This window comes from Camponotus vicinus, unplaced genomic scaffold (assembly GCF_025532165.1).
Source record: "Camponotus vicinus isolate PSW18456_S1 unplaced genomic scaffold, iyCamVici1.0 SCAF_13, whole genome shotgun sequence".
In the NCBI taxonomy this organism is placed as follows: domain Eukaryota; kingdom Metazoa; phylum Arthropoda; class Insecta; order Hymenoptera; family Formicidae; genus Camponotus; species Camponotus vicinus.
In genome coordinates this window covers 1,483,243-1,505,044 of record NW_028141949.1, presented here as the reverse complement: position 1 = coordinate 1,505,044, position 21,802 = coordinate 1,483,243, and the positions used below count along the sequence as shown (strand labels likewise).

The 21,802-nt window shown below is 41.5% G+C and overlaps 2 protein-coding genes across 6 annotated transcripts in view; one reads left to right on the top strand and one right to left on the bottom strand.

The window, feature by feature from the left end:
• Ds (dachsous cadherin-related 1) overlaps positions 1-21,802 on the bottom strand; it is a 299,205-nt gene that overhangs the window by 6,228 nt on the left and 271,175 nt on the right. For all 4 annotated transcript variants that reach the window (XM_083086173.1, XM_083086174.1, XM_083086176.1 and 1 more), the window contains 10 exons: positions 21,001-21,409; positions 16,572-16,850; positions 15,438-15,661; positions 14,354-15,020; positions 13,929-14,276; positions 11,423-11,749; positions 10,894-11,338; positions 7,226-8,165; positions 6,516-6,801; positions 34-330 (listed from right to left, as the gene is read on the bottom strand). In XM_083086173.1, coding sequence (XP_082942299.1) covers positions 34-330; positions 6,516-6,801; positions 7,226-8,165; positions 10,894-11,338; positions 11,423-11,749; positions 13,929-14,276; positions 14,354-15,020; positions 15,438-15,661; positions 16,572-16,850; positions 21,001-21,409 — 4,222 coding nt within the window. The remainder of the gene's footprint in view (positions 1-33; positions 331-6,515; positions 6,802-7,225; positions 8,166-10,893; positions 11,339-11,422; positions 11,750-13,928; positions 14,277-14,353; positions 15,021-15,437; positions 15,662-16,571; positions 16,851-21,000; positions 21,410-21,802) is intronic.
• Positions 4,876-6,939, top strand: LOC145963895 (deoxynucleoside kinase-like). 2 transcript variants are annotated; one of them, XM_083086218.1, is made up of 4 exons: positions 4,876-5,149; positions 5,353-5,549; positions 5,730-5,979; positions 6,052-6,939. In XM_083086218.1, the coding sequence occupies exons 2-4, from the start codon at positions 5,382-5,384 to the stop codon at positions 6,342-6,344; spliced, it is 711 nt and encodes a 236-aa protein (XP_082942344.1). In that variant the 5' UTR covers positions 4,876-5,149; positions 5,353-5,381; the 3' UTR covers positions 6,345-6,939. The 2 variants fall into 2 exon arrangements, with proteins under 2 accessions (XP_082942344.1, XP_082942343.1); XM_083086217.1 differs by having other exon boundaries at positions 4,876-5,208.

Here is a 21,802-nt window from a genome sequence, read left to right as displayed (position 1 = left end):
CAAAAAGGGCAGAATCGGGCCTTCGATACGTACCTGAGAGAACAGCCACGTAGACAGCCTGTTCGAATCGCGGCGCGTTGTCGTTGAGATCGGTCACACGAACGACGAGGTCGGTCGTCGCCTCGTGAATTCCATCGCTGGCAATCACCTGGAGACTATACTCGGAGCGCGTCTCGGCGTCCAGACGCTTCCGTAGAACGACCTTGCCACCATATCGGTCGATGCTGAAGGGTCCCGGGCTCGTCAAGTTGCCGAATCGATACGTCAACACCGGCGAACTGTCAACGTCATTCGCCGTCATGGTCGTTAGTACAGTTCCCATGGCTGTACCTGAAATTTAAAAAGACGCCACTTTAGCAATTTTGTTAATGATAAAGAAATAAATGCATCTATTATTTGTCGCTATCTGTAAATGAAATATATGTTATAACTGCAACAACTGAATAATCGCAAGGGCTATTCTGATATTTAATAGTGCGCAAAATTGAATAGAATATACTTGGCTTGAAGATGAAGAAAGCTGGATCTCGAGCACAATGAAGGGCGACGGCTTTATCGCTCTAAATTGCGATGCTACTGACGAATTGCATCCTTATGCATAAAAGTGCCATTGATTTTGTTCTTTTGTCCTCATCGCGAAGGCACTTTGTCACCGAGAAATGATCGTGCGCGATACATAAACGACGCGAACGTGTAGCCTACGGATCAGGGCGTGCTCTTCCGCGAAGTTAAAGACACTTCAAGGGGGTCGTGCTTAAAATGCATTGAATCCGTACTATCGAATCGTTTTATCTTGACCGTGCTAAGAAGAAGCGGTCGAACGAATCCGCCTGAAGAAACGGATGAGCTTCTCATTCGCGAGGCACGATCGGATCACACAGTCGCCGAGTGAATGAAATTATACAATATCATCTCGTCCGTGAAGAAATTGAAAACCGTAACGCAGGAACTAATTTGCAAGCACAAAGTACACGATGCGACACGTATCTCGTAACGCAATTCGTCGTCGCGAATGCACCTCTGATTCATACCTGGACGCAATTTGTCCTGAAATATGAATTTATGTCTTCTCATAAGTCATCGTAATACATATAATCACAATCGAACGGAAGCTCTCTTTTTAAACGATACTACTTACATTCCGCTCATTCTTCCAGTATATCACTCTTCTATCATGCTAAAAATAAATCAACATTCCGATATGAGAAGTGTACAACAAATAAAACACACTTATAGAAATATAGCAAAAAATTATGCGAGATAAAAATAAATATATAATATAAGAATAAATATATTCTATGTAGCTTTCAACCATTCAAAAGGGGTTCTTCGACTTGCTAAGAGATAAACGGATATGCGAATACGTAGTTAGGAAGAGGTATATCATCAGAGACCGGACTTTGATTCCACGACCGAGCGACCGGGTGATATACGTCAGGCATAGCAACACCTGCGGCAGTAAAAGAATTATTCTATACCGGTGCGATGTATTCGAGGGGGCTAGCATGAGGGCTAGTCGGAACACGCGGCTGCGACCGCTCGTAAATTTCACGAGAGATCGTTAAAGTCGTGTAAATCGGTTTCCGGAGCGATCCCGCCGTCTATAAATGCGAATACGTACACGCGACATGACTCTGTTACAGCTTCAACCCTCTATTATCCTAGACTTGATAAATTGGAAACTAAAATTGCAGAGTGCACGATTGTTACAAAGCAAGTGAAAGAAGATTCAACGATGTAAATATCCTTTCAATAACGTCAAAGATGAAGAAGAGTTCCGTCAAAAATAAAGTACTGAAATTTTTCTCGAAAAATTATTACAGTAGATACATATGTTACGTATAACTTCATTGGAGAACTTTAAGTATCTGATTCATTATCTATATCAAGGTAACGTTTAGTATCTCGATGTTCCTCGCATTTCACGAATTGAATCTACAAACACACTCGAGCAGTCCGGCAACATTATGTTCCTTGTATGGAAAGCACACTCGTCGGTGGTCCACCATTGTTTCTCGATTTCTCGTGTCAGTGCCACTTTCGGAATCGACCCGATCGACGCTGTCGATTAAATCCTCCCACAAATGTACATATAGCCGCGTACAAAGGCCTTATGAGAGCAGAGGCAGGGCCCATCCAACATCGATGAACCGCGCCTCCTGGTTTGGATCATAATTACATCCTTTATTCCTGCCGCAATAATTACAAACGTTTGGAGCAGGCTGCATTAAAAATCCAACTCGTACGGATTAAACGTAATCGATATCGCTATCGTGGAAGGATGCAATCTATATATATAACGAGAATATAGACTACTTCTGCTAAACCCTTTCATGCCGAGTTGCGCTATCAATTAGCAATTTACAAGCATAAATCATTATGTGAGAATGACAGGTTGCGATTATCGTAAAGATGCGGTAAGGAATGTTTTGCTAGAAGATATTAAAGCAGGTTCATTATCTTGTCACGTCTCGCGTTACGATGATGCATATTTCTATCAAATTTGTTTTGAATACAACAAAATACATTAGCCACAAAACTATGACACGATCGAAATGATATTCACCAACACAGAATATTGAAAGTGTATATCTGTAAATGTCTATGAAAAATTTATTATCTCTATAGGCAAAGCCTAGATATCTCTACGATATAATTCCGTTACTGTCGCGGTTGCAACTGCAAGATAGCTACGAACTTCCAAAGGAGTGCAATGTTAAATAAATTTTGCCGGACGCGACGTCGCGTGTGTGTTAACGTGATGTGGCAGTCTCGTTTACACCGAGGCTGAAGAGCTTTACGGTGGTACAAATTAGATAGTAATCTCATATTATGCCATTACGAGCTCAGTATATGATGCCTACGATCCTCGTATCGGACGTTCTCAAAAGAAGAAGACGAAGAAGAAGAAATAGCAGCGTAGCAACAGTAGCGGTATCAAGGAAAAGCAAAAATGAAAACAAAAATACAAGTGCAATAAAAGGCCCAAGAAATTATATCGCCTAGTCTTTCAACGATTGCTAGAAGTGCGTAACTCGCCACCTGCTCGCTATTGGAAATTCCATCCAATAGGAAGAAACGGATCCATAAGAAAAGAAGAAAATGACCCGTTCGAGGCATCATCGAAACCACCGCATCGCAGCCTTCGTTTATTCGACGATGCGGTTGAATTTACTCGATCACCACTCGTTTTTCGTCGCGTCATCTTCGTTGACTAGCTGCGGACCGATGACGATCGAAAGGAAATTCACAGGGGACGTGACGAGACCTTCTTTTTCTGCGCCTCGAGAAGTGGTAGCGCGAGGTTGGCGCTTGTACGTCAAACTCGCGGCCACCTCGGTCTTGCGTGCCGTTCCATTGAATCGTATCTGTCAATGGGGAACAATATGGTGACGCGAGAAAGGCCGAAGAGGAAGAGAACTCGTATGCCCAGAACAGAGAGAAAGAAAGAGAAAGAGAGAGAGAAAGAAACGGAGAAGCCAAGCCACCGAACGCGCGCTTCGGCAGCCTCGCTTAAGTTATGCAGATTGTCCCGAACAGTTGGACTTTAATGCCGGCATAAATCCTTTGCCACTTAACTTTATACTTGGAGAGTAGAATGCGTTCCCGCCCTCTCAATGCAGTTGGATCCTTCTCTACTACTGCCTTCTCTTGCTCTTCATCGATTCAACTTCGCCATCGTTTGTGTATGTGTGTGTGTGTGTGTGTGTGTGTTATGAGACATCCTGTATATATCATTCTCCAAATATTAAATTCTCTTTTCGTCGCAAATCAAAATTTTATTTCAAATATAAGGTACGTCTACCTTCTGTTAAAAATATTAATCTATATTTAAATATTAATATATACTTGACTGCGCTTATGTTATTACATTTCTTCAGCATAAAAAATTCTTGTGTACACAGATTAATATAAAATTAATTTTAAGTTTATAATTGATATTTAGCATTAATTTTATACATAGATAATGTTGTTTTTTGTTTATAATTTTAATCTTAATTCTTCTCGAGTTACTCATTTAGATATCTTTATACAGATGATGGCATGATCTCGGAATATTAATAACGTCGCGATATCAATAAATGCATTTTTCTCCACTCTTTTTCCTTCTCTCATATACTGGCATGCAGCCCCTCTGCACTGCCTCTCCTTCTATCGTCGCACGTGGGCGACCTTGAGAGGAGTGAACCCATCATGAAACCCGTTGCATTTCGAGAGGGAATCACGTGGTAGACATTCGAGAGCCAACGACCAGAATGAAACTCGAGCTATCGTCTATATCGTCACCGTGGGTGAAATCCTACCTGATATCGTCGACAGAATTATCATAGACAGGATTATCATACTGCTATGCTACTGTCAATGGCACCAAGTGTTTTAACGAGTGCTTTGCTATTCTAATGTGATTGTCTCTGATAGAGATAAAGCTATGGCACAAAACAGATGATTCACGTTACATTAAGAAAAGTTTGCAATTATAATATCATTCTGTAATAAATTACTAATTAATTGGAAAGAAATATCTTAAATATTCGAATACTATATAATATAATAAAATTTGAGAGATTCATAAATAATTAATTAATAAAAAGAAGACTAAAAAATATAAAATTTGGTATTAAACCATCTTTGCAAGTTAATAAATTTGGATTTTTTTTATAAATATAATTATATTAATTTTATATTAAATATAATTTGTTTTCTCTAACATATACTGAGATATGCATATCTCTAATTTAATAAATATTTGTAACATTAATAATAATGTCTTATTGCATATTTAATTTTCCCGCGAAGAATAGCTGCGCACACAGCTGATCGCGCCTATCGAACGTACGTGAAACAGGTTTTGCACGTGACGCACAAACATGGCGATGTACACTTTCGGCGGGAAACACACTTCTCGCGCCCAACTGTCTTATGTGGCAGTGCATCGACGCCAGTCAGCGTTAGTCGATTTGCGTAGTTACGATATGTGTTTTTCAAACAGTTTTATAGTGTTACGTGATAAATATACATGATAATACAAAGGATACACAAGAAGAAACAACCGTGTTTCGCTAACCTCAAGAAATATACGCACATTGTCTGTATAAATCGATAAAAGGCAGTAAAACGAATACAGTTATCATCAAGATAATTACCATAGGTACTATTTTACTTATGATATTCGAATAATTTGTGATCTAATGAGTATGATACTAATAGGTATGAAAACTTTTTATTCATTATAGGGAAAGGCAATAAAATTGTTTGATAGGCTAGTAATTTCGAAAAAATAACTCGATTATTGATTGATGTTGATTCTCATTGATGCAACAAGTTTACATTAGGAACAATGTATTGTTTCAGGGAGACCCTGCTGCATTTGTATCAAGAAAATGGCTTCCCCACGAAAATTCTATAACAATCCATTTACAATCTGTATCGAAGGAAATATTGGAAGTGGTAAAACAACATTTTTGAATCATTTTCAAAACTTTAACAATGCTACAATTTTACAAGAACCAGTGGACTTATGGCGTAATGTGGCTGGAGTAAATTTGCTGGTAAGTTTTTCAGTTCCAGCTAACATATTTCGGATATATCTTAGATTAAAACATCACAAATATATATGGCAGAATCGTATAATTTTAAAAAATCCAATATTCAATAATAATTATTTAAATATCTTTACATATACATCTGTATAAATTGATATTTAAAAAAAGCTACATAATACTTTTTAGGATCTCTTGTACAAGGACCCGATAAATTATGCCTTTCTATTTCAATCATATGCTCAATTAACTAGGTTACAATTACACACTATGAGCACACCATCTCCCTATAAGGTCATGGAAAGATCCATATTTAGTGCAAGGTGCTTCTTAGAGAATATGAAGCGTACAAACATGATACGGGATGTAGAGGTGATAATTTTAGAAAAATGGTACAATTGGTGTTTGGAAAATGCTAATATAAGAGCAGACTTAATAGGTACATTTATTTACTAAAGTGAAGAAAATATTTTTTTTTTAACTTTGTATTAAATAACATTTTGCAATTTAGTGTATCTAAGAACAACGCCAGAAGTTGTGTATCAAAGAATGCAGGCACGTGGGCGCAAAGAAGAAGACTCTGTACCATTGGAATATCTAAGACAAATCCACGAAATTCACGATGATTGGCTCTATAGACAAACTTTATTCTCTTTACCAGCACCGGTTATGATTATAGATGGTGACAAAAGTCTCGAGGAAATGGTGCCACAATTTGAAAAATGCAAAGACCGGATACTTAAAGAGAAAATTGATGGCACATCAAATTCTACAAGCTCAATAGTTTTAGATACTAAAGCATAATAATGTTAATGACTTGAATATTATATTTATCTAATTATGTTACTTAAACGAATTACAGATAACTCTCAGGTAGCTCTTAATAATAAATAAATTTTTTGCATAGCATATTGATGTTTTAAAAATATTAAAAATTCTGAGTTTTATATTATAGTATTAGTTTTTATGACTTACCTTCAGAAACTGAAATGATGTTGTGTTTTGGGAACGTGGGCTGATTGTCATTGATATCGATTACACGCACGCTCAGTGCAGCCGTGCCTGTTAATTGTGGATTTCCTTGGTCGGTTGCAATGATGGTCAACCTATATTTTTCACGGACTTCACGATCTAGGACTATATTGGTTCTTACGATTCCACTATGCGGCGGGCTTATAGTGAAGGCATTATCCGGATTACCGTCCACAATATGATATAAGATCCTGCTGTTCAGACCTTGGTCAGCGTCATCTGCTGAAAGCTGCAGCAATAAATATTAATAAATGTAAAGATGTTTATAATCAATTGTATACATTAATTATATCAATATATCTATTTTTATATCTTATCAATTTGTTATAAAATAAACAGAAAAAACAAATATTCGATTTTTGAACGATTCTGCCTTATATATATTATATATCTACTTATTTAGATATTTTCTTTATTAAAAAATATATTAACGTTTACTAAAATATATATGACTCATAAATTTGTATACACATTCATGAACGTTTATGTAAGGATTCCATGAGTCATTAGATGATCCATGAATAATAGACATATAAAGACAATGTTTATTTTTTACTAATATTTTGCTATTTTTACTTTAATGCTTAATTGAAAAAGAATGCCATATAATGCATCAAACATAAAGATTTTGTAAAATCTTGTAAAACTCTTACTTTTACGACGAAATCTCCTTTGGTATTGCCCTCAAGCACAGTAGCCGAGTACTGCGTTTGCGTGAAGATTGGCGGATTATCGTTGACATCGGATAATCTGACGATCACCTTGACGTATGCCTCCAGGACATCTGGTCCCGCTGTCTTTGCCATAATATTGAGTACGTGTCTCGAACTTTCTCGAGGCTCCTGATCTTCTAGAGATCTACCCCACGAATTGATTCGTGTCGAATCGTACGGTAACTCTTCGCTAAAGTCCTTCACCGTTATATCGTTCCAGAGTTCTGCGTCGAGTCTTGTAGGATTATTGACGCGCAACAAACCGGTACCTGCATCGATCGCGAAGGTATCGAAGTCGTTTCCCGACACGATCGAGTAGGATACATGCTGTCTTCTGCCATCGGTACGCACTGCAGTGATCTGAGCGATCTCCGTGCCGGTCACAGAGTTCTCTTGAACGACAACGTTGTATGTATCATTCTGAAATTTGAGGGCTGGCGCTAAATCCGCGAGATCGCCGATCTGAAGCTCGATTAAACCCTTGGCGCTCTTTGGAGGATTTCCTTTGTCCCTGGCTAATACCTCCAAATGATAGATCTTGCCGTTGTCCTGCGATAGCGACAAACTCGCGGTTACTTCGCCAGTGCTGGGATGTATCCGAAACTTTGGCTTTTCCTGCTCGTGCAGGAACGAATACACGATATCTCCGTTGGCCCCATCATCGATGTCCTTGGCTACTACCCGTAGAATATTCTGACCGGGCTGTATACCGATGGACACGCGCGTCCGAAAGGGATATTCCGCAAAAACTGGCGCGTTATCATTTACGTCGCTAATGTTGATCTCAACGCTTATCGAGGTGCTCTTCGCATCGTACTTGCCACTATCTGTAGCGACTACGTGAAAGAGATATCTGCTTTTGCTTTCGCGGTCCAGTGAACTAGAACAAATAAAAATTAGTTATTATAGAATTCTATTATAGAATTCTAATTGAAGAGAGAAATTGACAGTTCAAGAGAGAAATTATGTAATTTAATAAGAAGAAAAAAATATTGCAATAATTTATTTTTTTCTAAAGTTTTATTTTATCCAATGTTTCAAAAAAAATTAAATTATTATTATATTTCGTTATTTATTAATTAGAGTCATGATAATTACGTTATTTTAACGATGTATTGTACTGGGAAAAAGTTTATAAGTTATTTCTACTAATCATGCTTTCATTAGAATTATTTATTGAAACTAATTCGCGGATATTTCACAAAAATTGTATCTGAAAACAATGTTATTATAAAGTTTCGCACAACCGTCGAGCAAGAGAAGTTCCCAGCGCCTTTGCGATGCAATGTAATGCTCGCAATAACTCTTAATAAGCGTGGGATAATGATCGGACGCCGGTAGTGCACGAGTTCGATACGCTTATTTACGATTGCGCGAAGCGAAGTGCAGTTATCTTTCGCCGTTTCTACCAACATGCAAAATCATGTAGTTTTAAAAATCATTATCTTTATTAAACAGAATAATAGTTTCACAAAAAAACATTTTAGCTGAAAATAATTCTTTCAAAAAGTAAAAGTCAATTTTAAAAATATTACGTACACTTTCATTCAAATAATAAATAAACCAAATATGCACATAAGGATCAATATGAAAGAAATGTAGAAATAAGGGAGTGTATATCCTTAGAAGAGAGCAACTTTCGCGAAAGTGATTTATATTCCAATTATCTGCGGAAGATCAGCGAGATCAGTTGACACATCATCTCCGGTATCGTCTCGTCGTCCTTGCTACCGGTTCGCGCTATTTATCGAGTCATTTTAAAGAGGACTGGTCCTCGTTTGACCCGCACCTGTATCTACCGGGTGGTCCAGGAATGAAAAAGGGAAAAATGTTTCGTACACCTTCTCGTGCCGCAGAGCGGCCGGCTTCCAAAGGTAACAGGGACGACCGTTGTGCAGTAAGAACAACAGCAACAAGGCGACACGAAAGCCGGGTCCGCGGCTACTGATCGAACGAAGAGGATACTAAAAACAGAAGGAAGAAGAGAAGACAAAGAGAGAGAAAGAGAAACAGAGATGACCGTATTCAAAAAGAGCGAAGAGAACGATGAAGGAGGGAGAGATACACGTACAGCGAAAGAGCGGCTCGAGCGAGATCTGGTTTTGCATATCAGACATTTTGCCGGTTGAAATAATGCATTGAAATGCCACATGGCATCTCGCTGAAATGACACACGGCTGTCGCGATGCAAAAGTATGCAGCCTCTTTCCCCTGCGCTTCTTCTCATGGCTACCGACACTCTCTGTATCGTTGAGCGCTTTCTCTCGTTCCTCCACGATTTAGTACTCCCACCCTTTCCTCCTACATTCGGTACACTGATACACTGATCTCTGATGCACGAGAACACAAGTGATAAAAAGCGAAAGTAGAGATAAGAATCAGATAAACGGTTGTAGTCGAGCAAAATTGTATCGTAATCGTAAATCATGATCGAGGACCAAATGACAGAATTAAAGCGAATAATCAATTGCAATGTTGGATGTGATATCGGTGCCATGAATGTTTATGGTAATTATATTAATATATAATACTAATATTAATAAATAATATATAATACTAATATTAATATTAATGTAATATTAATATATAATATGGCAAGCAAAGTGCATATATATTTCCAGCGGAATATTTTATTAGTCACTTTGAAAGAAAGAAGATATCAAGCATGGAAAGTCTTTTAATTACTATGAAACTATCATTCAATCATCCATAAGCATTAATATTCTGTAAAATTCAGCAATGAATTCGACTTCTGCAAAATTCACGCATACACAATTAGTAATTGAGATCTTCCTTCATGAAATTTTCTTACGATGTCTAAGATTATACTAAACAATTAATGATTACGCTATGTTGAGTTAGATTTCGCTAAATCAAAGTTCACGGTAGCTTGCATCGAAATGATCCATTAATTAACAAACCACGACCTTGCTGTTTGGAAGGATGAACAGAAGCCATAGAAAGTCTTCGCTTTAATGACGTTTCGAGTATCAGTTTATTGCACACGTAATCATAAGAGACACACATACGGACCGAGAAGAACGGACAGACACGACGAAGGACCAAGAGAGCAAACGTGCGGCGACAAGAGAGAGAGACGGGGGAAAAGGAAGAGTACCTTGGTTTGTGTCGACGGGTTATGCATACAGAATCGTTTAATCGGCCATAGAACGTCGTTCGTAAAGCGCATCGACTGACTTTATAATTTTACGACGTTCCTAGACCGCTCCTTTCCTTTCTCCCCTACCTTCTTAGAGAACGCCGAGCTTTTTTCGCTCGTCTCCATGTTCCTCTTTGTATATGTGTGCATCTTCACTTCCCACTTTACGACGCTACTACCGACCGCTAATATTCCCCTGGGCGATCCTAATCGGATGTGCAATAAAGGTCGCGATAATTAACGCCAGGATAAAATTAGTCGGTTGGTAACCAAGATCGCGCGTAAAGCAAAACGGAAGGAAAGGGAGAGAAAGCGAGAGAAGAAAAAAGATTAAGAGAAAGAAAAGGAAACTGAAAAGATCAGAAGGAAAAGGAAAAGGAAACGGCGGAGAATGACAGAAGGAAAAAGAGAAGGTGTACGTAAAAAACCAGACGACGTATGCACTCACCCAGCTGTAGTAATAACACCGGTAAGGTTGTCGACCCTGAAGAGCCAGCTTGTCTCGTCGGCGATGGCATACGTAATTTTTCCGTTTACACCTTGGTCCGGATCTGTCGCCTTTACGGACATCACGCTCGAGTCCGGCGCAACGTCTTCCGAGATGGTTGTCACGTATTTGGTGGGATAATAATTTGCCGGATAGTTTGACGATCCATACGAAAAACCGTTATGTGCGTGAGATTCGACGTACTGATTCTGCACGAAGATCGGAGCATTGTCGTTGATGTCCAGCACAATCACAGTGAGATTACAGCGCGCTTCCCGACTTGGTCTTCCCTTGTCCTTGGCCAAAATCGTCAATACATATTTGGGTACGGTCTCGCGATCCAAATTTGACATTGACAATACACCGGTCGTTGGATTCAAAGTGAACTTGGCGCCAATATTGCCGCCTGAAAAAGAGAATGAAAATTAAAGCTTAAACACTTATATTCTTATATTTGCAATTTTTAAATGCATCCAACAGAATAACTCACCTACGATACTGTAAAAGATTTCGCCATTCTTTTCCTCATCAAGATCAGTCGCAGCTACGGTGTGGATCGCGGAAGTTTCCTGGTTTTCTGGTACAGCGAGAGTGTAACAGGAACCTGGCCGAAATTCCGGGCTGTTGTCGTTCTCGTCCATCACAATCACCTCCAGAGTAGTGATGTCCAAAAGTTTACTGGATCTCGCAAGAATAGAAACGGAATAACGCGCAACTTTTTCGCGATCCAGAGTATCCCGAAGAGTGACTAGACCATTAGATGCAATGACGAATTTGTTCGAGGCCACATCATTCGGAATCGTGAAGGTGACGTTACCTATATAAAGCGAAATAAAAAATTCATTATATGCTATACAACACATAAAATTCACTAACTTGTTCTTTACAAAAATCATCATGTTTCAACCATAAAAAATGTCTTCGGCAGATTCTTAATAATAGAATATTATCGAAAAATCGTAGCGTCCGCAGCGCGATTTTCGCGATTCGAACGCGGACACTTTAATGCATTCGATTCTCGAATTTCACTTAGCGAGGCCATGCTCGTCGGATTTTTAGCGGACTTAGAACAAAGGGACGCGACACACATACGTCCACTTGCAACACGCTCGCGTTCGTGACCACCTTTCATCGTGTTTTCAGCCCGGTAGCGGCGAAACGTAGCTTCGCATCACACGTACACACGCGGAGAATCGCCATGTATGATGATGTCGGTGTGTGGTGTGGGAGCCCGGTGATTTGCCTATGCGTACCGCGGCAGGCCGGCGGCACGATGATATACGTGGCCATTGTTTCGCCTCGTCCTCTCTAATATCCTCTGGTTCTCCACCCGCTCGCGCATACACTTTGCAATCCCCCTCTATACTATTCCCTCTTCTCCTATATCCTAGCATACAACTAGTCCCTCGGGATACGTAGGAGCCTTTGGCGGGGCGCGTTAATGCGCTGTTCCGGTGTCGCGATAGATAAGCGCAAAACCAGAAGAGATATTCCATGTTCCATCGGCTTCGGTGGCTGCTAGTTTACCGTACGAGAAGCGCAGACTCTTCCGCGCGGTTTAACTGTTCATCAGACTTAAACCGGCTAGATCAGATCGCTGCCGTGTTGGGTATAAGTATGCGGATCTAGCGCGGAGAAATGATGCGCAAAATACGTACGTGTAACCATCATACGTGTGAGCTCAAGGATATGTGCGTTTAGCGATCGCGTGGAATACTATCGTTTATCAGACATTCACACGACGTAATTGGCTTTTTGCTTATCACTAGTTTCTTCATACGATGAAAAATCTCATCAGGTGTTGGTACGAATATACGCGAAGCGCGATCATGTCGGGTCGATGTTTCTGAAATGAGCGATTTATGATATTTATCGACTTACTATTTTCGCATTTTGCGCCTTTAAGACACAACTCATTTCCTAACGTTCTTCGCTGCAAAAGTACTAATGTATGCCATGAATATGTTCACTCGTGAAATTCCCGCGACGATAATTAGCGCGAGTTGCCGCACGTCTCGCGAAAAATGATGCGACTTGTATCATAAATAATACGAACGAGCTCACTTGTAAAAACTCGTTATCGCGTTTTCCGAGAGAGAAGAATCCGAGGACGCGTTCCCTGGGTCGATAGTCTCTGAGACGGACGAAGCCGCTACGTCGGAATTTTCTCGGTAGAGACCTCGACTCGCGCTTTTTAAAACGATCGAGAAGAGAAACGAACAGAGGGGAGGAGTCACCGCAGCGGGGTATTCCGGGGTTTTACGTACCGGATGGAACGCGTTACCGAGGATGCTCGAGAGAGCTCGAGAGAGCTCGAGTCGCGCGAGTCATTTCACTAAATTTACTATAATGCCGGTACCCCGTCCGGATTCAAGGCAATTATTCGAGGTATTTTCGTAGCAGGGCTTTCCTATTAACCACGGTGAGCGTGTTCACGATTATGCTCGCCTTTGCGCGTACATACGCGATTTGCGCGTGATATGTAGGTGGCATGTGCAGAGCGGCATCTCCGATGTATACTATCTACATCGAAAACAGAGAGAGAAAGATCGCGATCGTCAGAATGCAAGTGAGACACCTGCGAAAGAGCAAGAGATAGCAGATTATAATTTCAGCTGTGCACGCCATACACGTCGCTAAATTGACAGTCCTTTCTGCATCGTGCAGCAGCGACTTTATGCGTGCACCACCGAAACAATGAGGTTAAAGTATATAAAAGGAGCCTCTGTTTTCGATGCTTGTTATGCCTGCTATCGATAAGTTTCAGCCACGTTTGTTTGCTTTGCTCTTTGTGCGGTATTTTATATGTCGAGTTGCTTCATAAATCGGAAAATCGCTTAATCTGTTTCGATAATGTAGATGTCGTTAAACTGATGATAACTTTATACTCAGTTCATACATTGCGTAGATCGAGTTTTGTTAATTTAATTGATATGAAATGACAAAAATGTACGAGCAATTACGATAAATGAATAAGTGAAAGTCTTTGTTCTTACCTTGATCCGCGATTGGTCCTGCGACGTTCAGTACGGGCGCCCCAATGTGCAAATTCTCGGAAATCCTGGCTATGGGATTGGGCAATAATAACCGAGGAGGTCCGTTTGTCTGCGTCGTCACAGGAATCAGACTCAACTTCAATACTGCCTTACGAGGCGGCGATCCGTGATCATTAGCCGTGATTTCGAGATTCGTGGTTGTCTTAACGGACTTCGCGAGGCTTACGATGCCTGACTCGTAGCCCACGGTGAAACATGCTTTTTCATTGCCTGAAGTTATCACATAAGACACTCGACCATTGTCACCAGAGTCCTTGTCTACGGCGACGACTCTTACCAGGCTCGCACCTAATGAAACAAGAATTTTAATTAAACATCCCATCATGTACAGACTTGTAATACGACTTACGAGATATAATACTCACCAAGCAAAAGATTCGATGGAACGGTTATCTCGTTAGAATCCGGCGCGACGAAGACAGGATCGTTGTCATTTTGATCAAGGACTATGATTCTCGCTGTGACTGTAGAGGCTAATTGCTCTCCTGGTGGTGCGCGGTCCGATGCCTTGAGAATCAAAGTGTAGTCCGCCCTTTCCTCTCTGTCCAATTGCTTAGCTAACGTTACAGCGCCCGTCAAAGAATCCACGGCAAAATAACCTTTCGATGGAAACTCATCTACGAGACTGTACCTAAGATCGCCGTTCAAGCCGCTGTCCAAATCACTGGCCGTAAGATTGTAAATGGTCGAGCCAATCGCCGCTTTTTCGGACACGCGAATAGTTATCGGATCTTGTGGCCATCTCGGCGCATTGTCATTAGCATCCTCTATAATAATCTTCACGGAGACGGCGATACTTTGAGGATTCCCGATCGAGGTTGTGTCCAACGCACGAATCTCCAAATGATATTCACTTACGTTCTCGCGATCAAGAGAATGCGCGACCACTAGATGGCCTGAGCTACGATCGACGTCGAAAGCTGGAAACTCGCTGATCGGCGTCAGTGAATCCAAGGTGAAGGCCATGCGACCTGCAGAACCCGCCCCCGACACTGATCCCACCTCATGTCCGATACTTGCATCTTCACGCACCTATATACGTCAAGCATGTATTATTTAATTTCCGTATAGTTATCTACTTTTTTTGTATTTCTCACATTTCTTGTAAAAATCTAATTAATATTAACTTTAAATTCTATTAATATTAACTTATATATTAACGAAAACTAAATAGAGATTTCGAAATATGATAAAAACCGAGAAATATAATAAATATTTACATATATTCTATGAGAATATTTATTTTATTTATTTTTAAAAATTATCAGAAAAAAAGTTAAATGTAAAATATCGAGTTTTCGACAATTAATAAAAAAGCAATTAAATTATATATCATTATTCTAATGAGTAATTGCAAAGAAAATTATACACCGATAGCATCTCCAGCAGATTAAAAACATTTCGGCAAGTAAATGAATTCCACTGGATGGTGAGAGCGATGATACTCACATTAAAGGTAAGACTGCTGCTGGTGAAGGTTGGTCGATTATCCGCGAGTGCCAAGACTTCGACTCGTAATGCACGGATGCTGTGTCGCGGTAAATGCCCAGCATCAGTAGCTTTTACGGACACCCGGTAGACGTTGCGCTCCTCGTGGTCGAGCACGGCCTTGGTCCTAATCATGCCGGTGATCGGGTCGATGGTGAAAACGTTGTAACCATCTGAATCTCGGTCTAAGGCGAAAAACAGAATCAGATACCGATCAAAAATATTCTCTAAATGATAAAAATTCAAAAAGAACAAAATTCAAGACGTTTTCAAATTTAACGCAAAGTTAAATTAAATATGCTCAACATAGATAGAAAAATTATTCGATATATCGATATATCATTTATTCGAAGAAAGAAATATATGCGTGAAATAGACGCCGCGATAGAGCGCGAAATGAAATGAACTCGACGTGGACGGAGAGATTACATCGTCCCTCGACAGTACAGCTACCTTGAAGAAGCGATGTTAAGATTTAATCTTATGATCGAAATTTTCTTTTCGTTTGTCTTGCTATGTCTATAGATACACGTGATCGAGAAAATCAGATGCCGATCATAATCGGCGTGGAATGGACCGCGCGCGTCTTCTTTATAGACGATACGTTTCTAACAGATAGCACACTCGGCAAGAACGCTCGCGACTGCTTTTAAGACCGTGCATAATTGTTTCTGTAATTGCTGCTGGGTTATTAAAGTCTCAAAAAGTCTCGCCCTTCCATGAGAGGCAAGAGAGAAAGAAAGACCGGTAAAAAACTAAGTCCGCGCTGTCTAATCTCCGGCACGTAAGTACTTCCTCGCTATTTCTCTATTATTCCCGACTCTCCACAACCGCCGGCATTCTCGTAACGAAGCAGCGCAATTATTGGCCGCGCGTACATACAACTATAATTATAATTTATATATTTTCTTACCAAGATATAATCATATATATTCTAGGCAAAAGCGCAGGTCCCTTCAATTAGACGAGCAATGCATAACCGATTAGTCACGCATGGCAATTAATAAGTAATCGAGATGGAATCGTTCTCTCCAAGTGTGTATCAAAACACACATCCGAAATAAATTAAACTGACGTTAACGGCAATATTCTTACCTTTCAAGATACTGTAGGTCACCGAAGCGTTCTCACCAAGATCCATGTCCAGTGCACGCACTTTGGCGACTTCCGTTCCCGGTGGTTGCTCCTCCCTAACGCTGACAACATCTCCTTGAGGATCGACGATTTCAGGCGAGTTGTCATTGACGTCCAAAACTGTGATTTTCAAAGGTACCCTGGCGGCTCTCGATGGTATTCCTTGATCCCGTGCCTCTAGGACTAGTTCATGAACGTCTTTCGTTTCACGATCAAGCGGCTCGCGCGTGGTAATCTCACCTGACGAGTAAAAAGAAACAGAAACAATTTATTTTTATTGCGTTTCATAAGCATTGGATCCGATGGTAGACAAATTATTAACGATCTATTAAGAATTCCTCGCAGTACTTTGTTGTAGGTAGCATCTATTTATGAACGCTGCGAAATATTTATAGCCGCGCAACAAAAGAAGGAGTCTGATAGATCTTATGTGCTGGCTCTGAGACCGATCTTGCGATTGAAATCGCATTTTATGCGAGCGGAAGAGCACACGCTCGCATATCCGTTCGCATAAAATTCAATACGTACAATCGACCGACATCCCTCTTCGCGATCGGCTAGGCCGACCTTATCAATTTTCTTCGTCGAGAACAGTTAATTGGATAATCGTCGCTCGTAAGAGCCGTCTATGCACGATCGCTCGTACTCCTCGGTCGCGCCAGGGGTTTCGTTTTTCGTCTCCGTTCTCTCTTTCTTTTTTTCTCTTCTCTCTCTTTCTCTCTCTTCGCATGTAATAATCGTACCTAGTCGGAACGTACGTAGTCGTGCGTGTAACGAGCTCCATCGTAATTACGTATCGCGGGGAGTAGTCACGGTCACAAGGGGAGAAAGAAGGACGACGAGAAGGGGACGAGGAATAAGAAAACGAGGAGGAAGTGGGAGAGGGCGAAAGCGCGGCGGGGTGCAAGAGGGAAAAGGTGGAGTCGGAAGACCCGGTTTCCTCCTCACCTCAGCATCAGTCGACATATTAATGGATAATTAAGCGAGCGGTTAGTCGTGCCGCCAGATTATGCCAGAATCTGGGAAAAGGATCAGGATAATAATTCGTACGACGGATCTGTGAGAAGCGACGACCGTATTGCTGTCCCGGCGACACACCAGGCGGAATCTGGCGTGCCTCCACGAATTCTCGACGTACCTAGTCACGACCGTCCCGGCGTGGCCCCGGCGACATCGTACTCCTCGCCGTCGACAAGACAAACGATCGACGGGGGACATGCAAACGCGCCGACCGGAGGATACCATCGCGGAACAATAAGAAGTATATCGTAGGACGCGTGCTAATGCGTTTCTCGTGTTAGTTTCTCGTGGGACCGCATGGTCGACCTCGCCGTCATGCTCGTAAGAAGAGCGGACTTTTTTGTCTTCGCGTGCCTCTTCCAATATTTGGGAATCCATCGCCGCGATCGGATATACGAGCTTAGGCGGAAGACCCGCGTCGTGACGGACGACGTAACGTCGGTTCCTCAAACAATTCGACGAATAGAAGCAAGCCTGATGGAAAAATCTCGGGCGAGGGTAAGCTCGGAACCTGCTCGGCAACCACGCACGCGAGTTGCAAACCAGCCGGGCAGCAATCTTATCTCTAATTTGATCATCAATGCAAAACTGCGTATCAAATTATCAGCGCATAGGAAAAAGCTGTGGGAAACCCCGTTGGACGTGTTTACCCCTGGAAAATATATCGCTAAATAATTCAAGATATCCTATCGACCATTTTTACACTTGTACTCAATTATAATATAAATTGACTATCATCAACATTTATCATGGCTAGGTATACACAGGATACAACGTAGAACGATATTAGTTAAACGATACGAGACCAAATGATTAAGAGTGTTTTTTTTTTTGCAAAATCGACGCACGATAAAATAACATTCGGAAAAAAGTATTACCGCATCCCTAAAATAAGAGTATGTTCCTGTTCCAGTGGACAAGTCACGTGACGCAGATGGTACGTAAACAGGTATCCGATAGATAGATGAACATTGATTGGTTGATAAGTCATGGAAATTCCTGAGGTCGCAATAATCAGCCGTATCACGCGTGCATATCGAGACGAATTGAAATGTACGAGAGACGAGTGAAGATTCCACGCACGAAGACGTCGCGGCTCGTGTCGGAAGAGAGGCGAAAGTGGCGGAATGCGACTTTGACATTGGCTCGACGAATACATCGTCAAATGTATCATGTCTTTGTCGAGCGGGACATGGACGTTTAGCGACTGTAATCACACCCGGTACATATTAGGAACTGGTCGGATCGAACTGACAATCGCTGATATTCTCCGTACTTTTCATCGCGTCTCATCAAGGACGTGCCGTTCCATAAATCACGGCGGGTTCGATCTCTCGACATTGTAAGCCAACACGCGGGGCCCCCTTAATTGGATGAATGGAGAAAAGGGCGCCATTAAGCGGACATTACGGCGGCGACCTACGCGGAAAGAGCCAAGAGGCATCGCTCGAGGGTTTTCTCAATGGGAGATCGCGGGTTAGAGAGCCCGCGATCGAAGGACAATGGCCGAGCGAAATTTCAACTCACTCCGCCGCCGCCAGTCTGTTGATCGGACAATGTGCACTCGCACTGTGTGCAGCAGGGATTAATATAGAAGTATTCGTATGACAAGACAGCTGATACTTCCGGCAGCGCGATCGCCCCCACCTCGTCGTTATCTCTCATCTTTTTTTCTGCCTGCCTCTCGATCCGCACAGTCGGAATGACTCGAGAAGTCCCACCTCTGTAAACAGGCAGCCCGGCGGATACGAAACGAGGAGGAAAGAAGGAGAGGAGAGGGCCCGGACCTCGAACCAAGCGTGTACACAAATACTCCCGTGTCGCATGCCAATCAAACCGCGCACATTGCGTGGCACACTGCATACATGTGCGTTACGCGGCGTGTGACGAGCCTCGGGCCTCGTTCCTGATGATTCGTTACACGCCGACTAAGCGAAAGCGCCACTCTTACCGGATTATATTTTAATACCCATGAGAAAAGAGCGTACACACACTGCCGCAATATAAAATGAGTTATACGAAGATCCTGAAGAGAGACAACGATCGGGTGATTTTTGTTATTCCAACTAGTAATTTAGCAAATTGTCATTCAGTAATATCATAAATTCAAAAAATTAGTATTTATAAAAATATTTATAAAAATATTTTAAAAATATTCTTATGATATTTTTTTTTTAATTTCAAAATAATTTATGTAAACGACGTTGTCCGAGGAATGTTTTTGTCGGTTACGAAATCGTTCAACAATGGCGCGGCATAAAGGGTCATTGGATTGACGCAACAGCAACACGTAAATTACACGCTGACGGCTAGGGTCCATTTAGAAAATTAATAGTCTTTCCTTTTCCCACACTCGCGGCGTTTCCTTCTCGCACCTAAATTGATCTTTCGTTGACTCTATAGCGTTTCTCCATCATATCGCATTAGAAGGAACTCGACAAGTTAAAGAGAGAGGGAATATCATACCGACGATTCAGACACGGAGAATTAATAAGAAGCTAGCGAAGGCGTGTTCAATTTTTATTTAACAGGCTAAGAACCTGTCTGAAACAGGAAGTAACTGTGGCTGCGAGCGAGGATGCGCGAGATAGAAGTTAGCGCGAGGCGAGGACGGAAAAGAGAGCACAACGGATCGACTAAGCGTTAGACTGATATACGAGATTCAATATCTGGTTAAGAAATAAAAGATTCTGCGGTAGACACGGCGGTACAATTACGTTCGTGATAGCGTTCTTCGACGAAGAAGGGAGGGATATAAAGTTGGAGAAATGACGCGCAAAAGATCGATAAGATTTCGACGAGAGCAGAATTATCGACGCGACCACGACGAATTGCACCGAGATTGCTTCCGTTTCGTGGCATTCCTGCGGCTGCACGTGTAGCGTAGTATGACAGAATACCGCAAAGCAAGGCATCGCGACGAAAAAAAAATCTTAAGTCTGCAACCGAAATGTTAATCGCCGCGAATCGATCACTGTCACTGTAGTCCCAAGAGAAGTACGAAATCAGGAAGTTCCTCCTTATACATTTCTTATTCACGGTCGTCAAGTAACGCAGTCATAAGTCCGGTGTGAATTCAACTCGAGAATGATCAGAATAGAGAATAATGCACTTCTCGTCAAGCTTATTCGACAAAATCTCGACAAACCCGAGTTCGGAAATGGATTGGCCAATATTTTTCTTCGCGAGTTTTCAAGTTGCATGGGCATCTCTGCTTGGCTCTCGAAGCCAGGCCCGGGTCGGCTTTCGCAAACACTCAAACTCATCGTTTCGATGAGAACCTCATATATATCTCCTTGGTATTTGACGGCGTGCAAACGGAAGAAGAATGAAAAATATGGATGCAAAATTGAGAAAATTTTTTTTATACCTGTGTCAGGATCCACAGTGAAACTGCTGTTGGCTTGAACCACCGTGTATCTGAGAAGCGAGTTCTTGCCGAGATCAGGATCGGTGGCGCTCACGGAACCAACAAGAGTACCCGAAGGAAGATTCTCAATCAATTCGAATCCGTAAAAGTCCCTCTCGAAATGTGGATCGTTGTCGTTATCGTCCAGAACCGTCACTAGTACTGAAGCACTCGCGGTCGCTGCGGGAGATCCATTATCCGTTGCGAGAACCGTCAAGGCATGTCGATCAAGAGTTTCACGATCCAAATTCTGCGCTAGATAGATCCATCCAGTGTTAGAGTTGATGCGAAAGGCGGCAGAACCATGGAGACGATAGCTCAGTCTCGCATTGTTTCCCGTATCCAGATCTACCGCGGTTACCTGAAGAATCTGCAAACAATGACAAATTTTATTAGTCTTTAATAATCATGTTTAATGCGACAATTTGACTACTAATTTAATTTTGCAATAATTAAATTACACAAAAAATATATAATATCTAATTGAAATATATTTGAAAATTTCACACATAACAGCAATGAAATGTTTCTGAGTGCCAGACGAACGATGAAAATGGAAACAAGAATAATCATTCGAGATTTTTCGCAATCTTGCAAGAGAGAAAAGGAACGAGAGAATGGAGAAAAAAGACGGGGTGAGAGGCGGCGTCGAGACAAGACCAGTCGATCCGGTCGTTTCGTATTAATTAAACGCACCCAAGGACCGCGAACTCTAAACACGTTCGAGCCAGCCGATGTTTCCCAGCACGGGAAGATAGTGAAG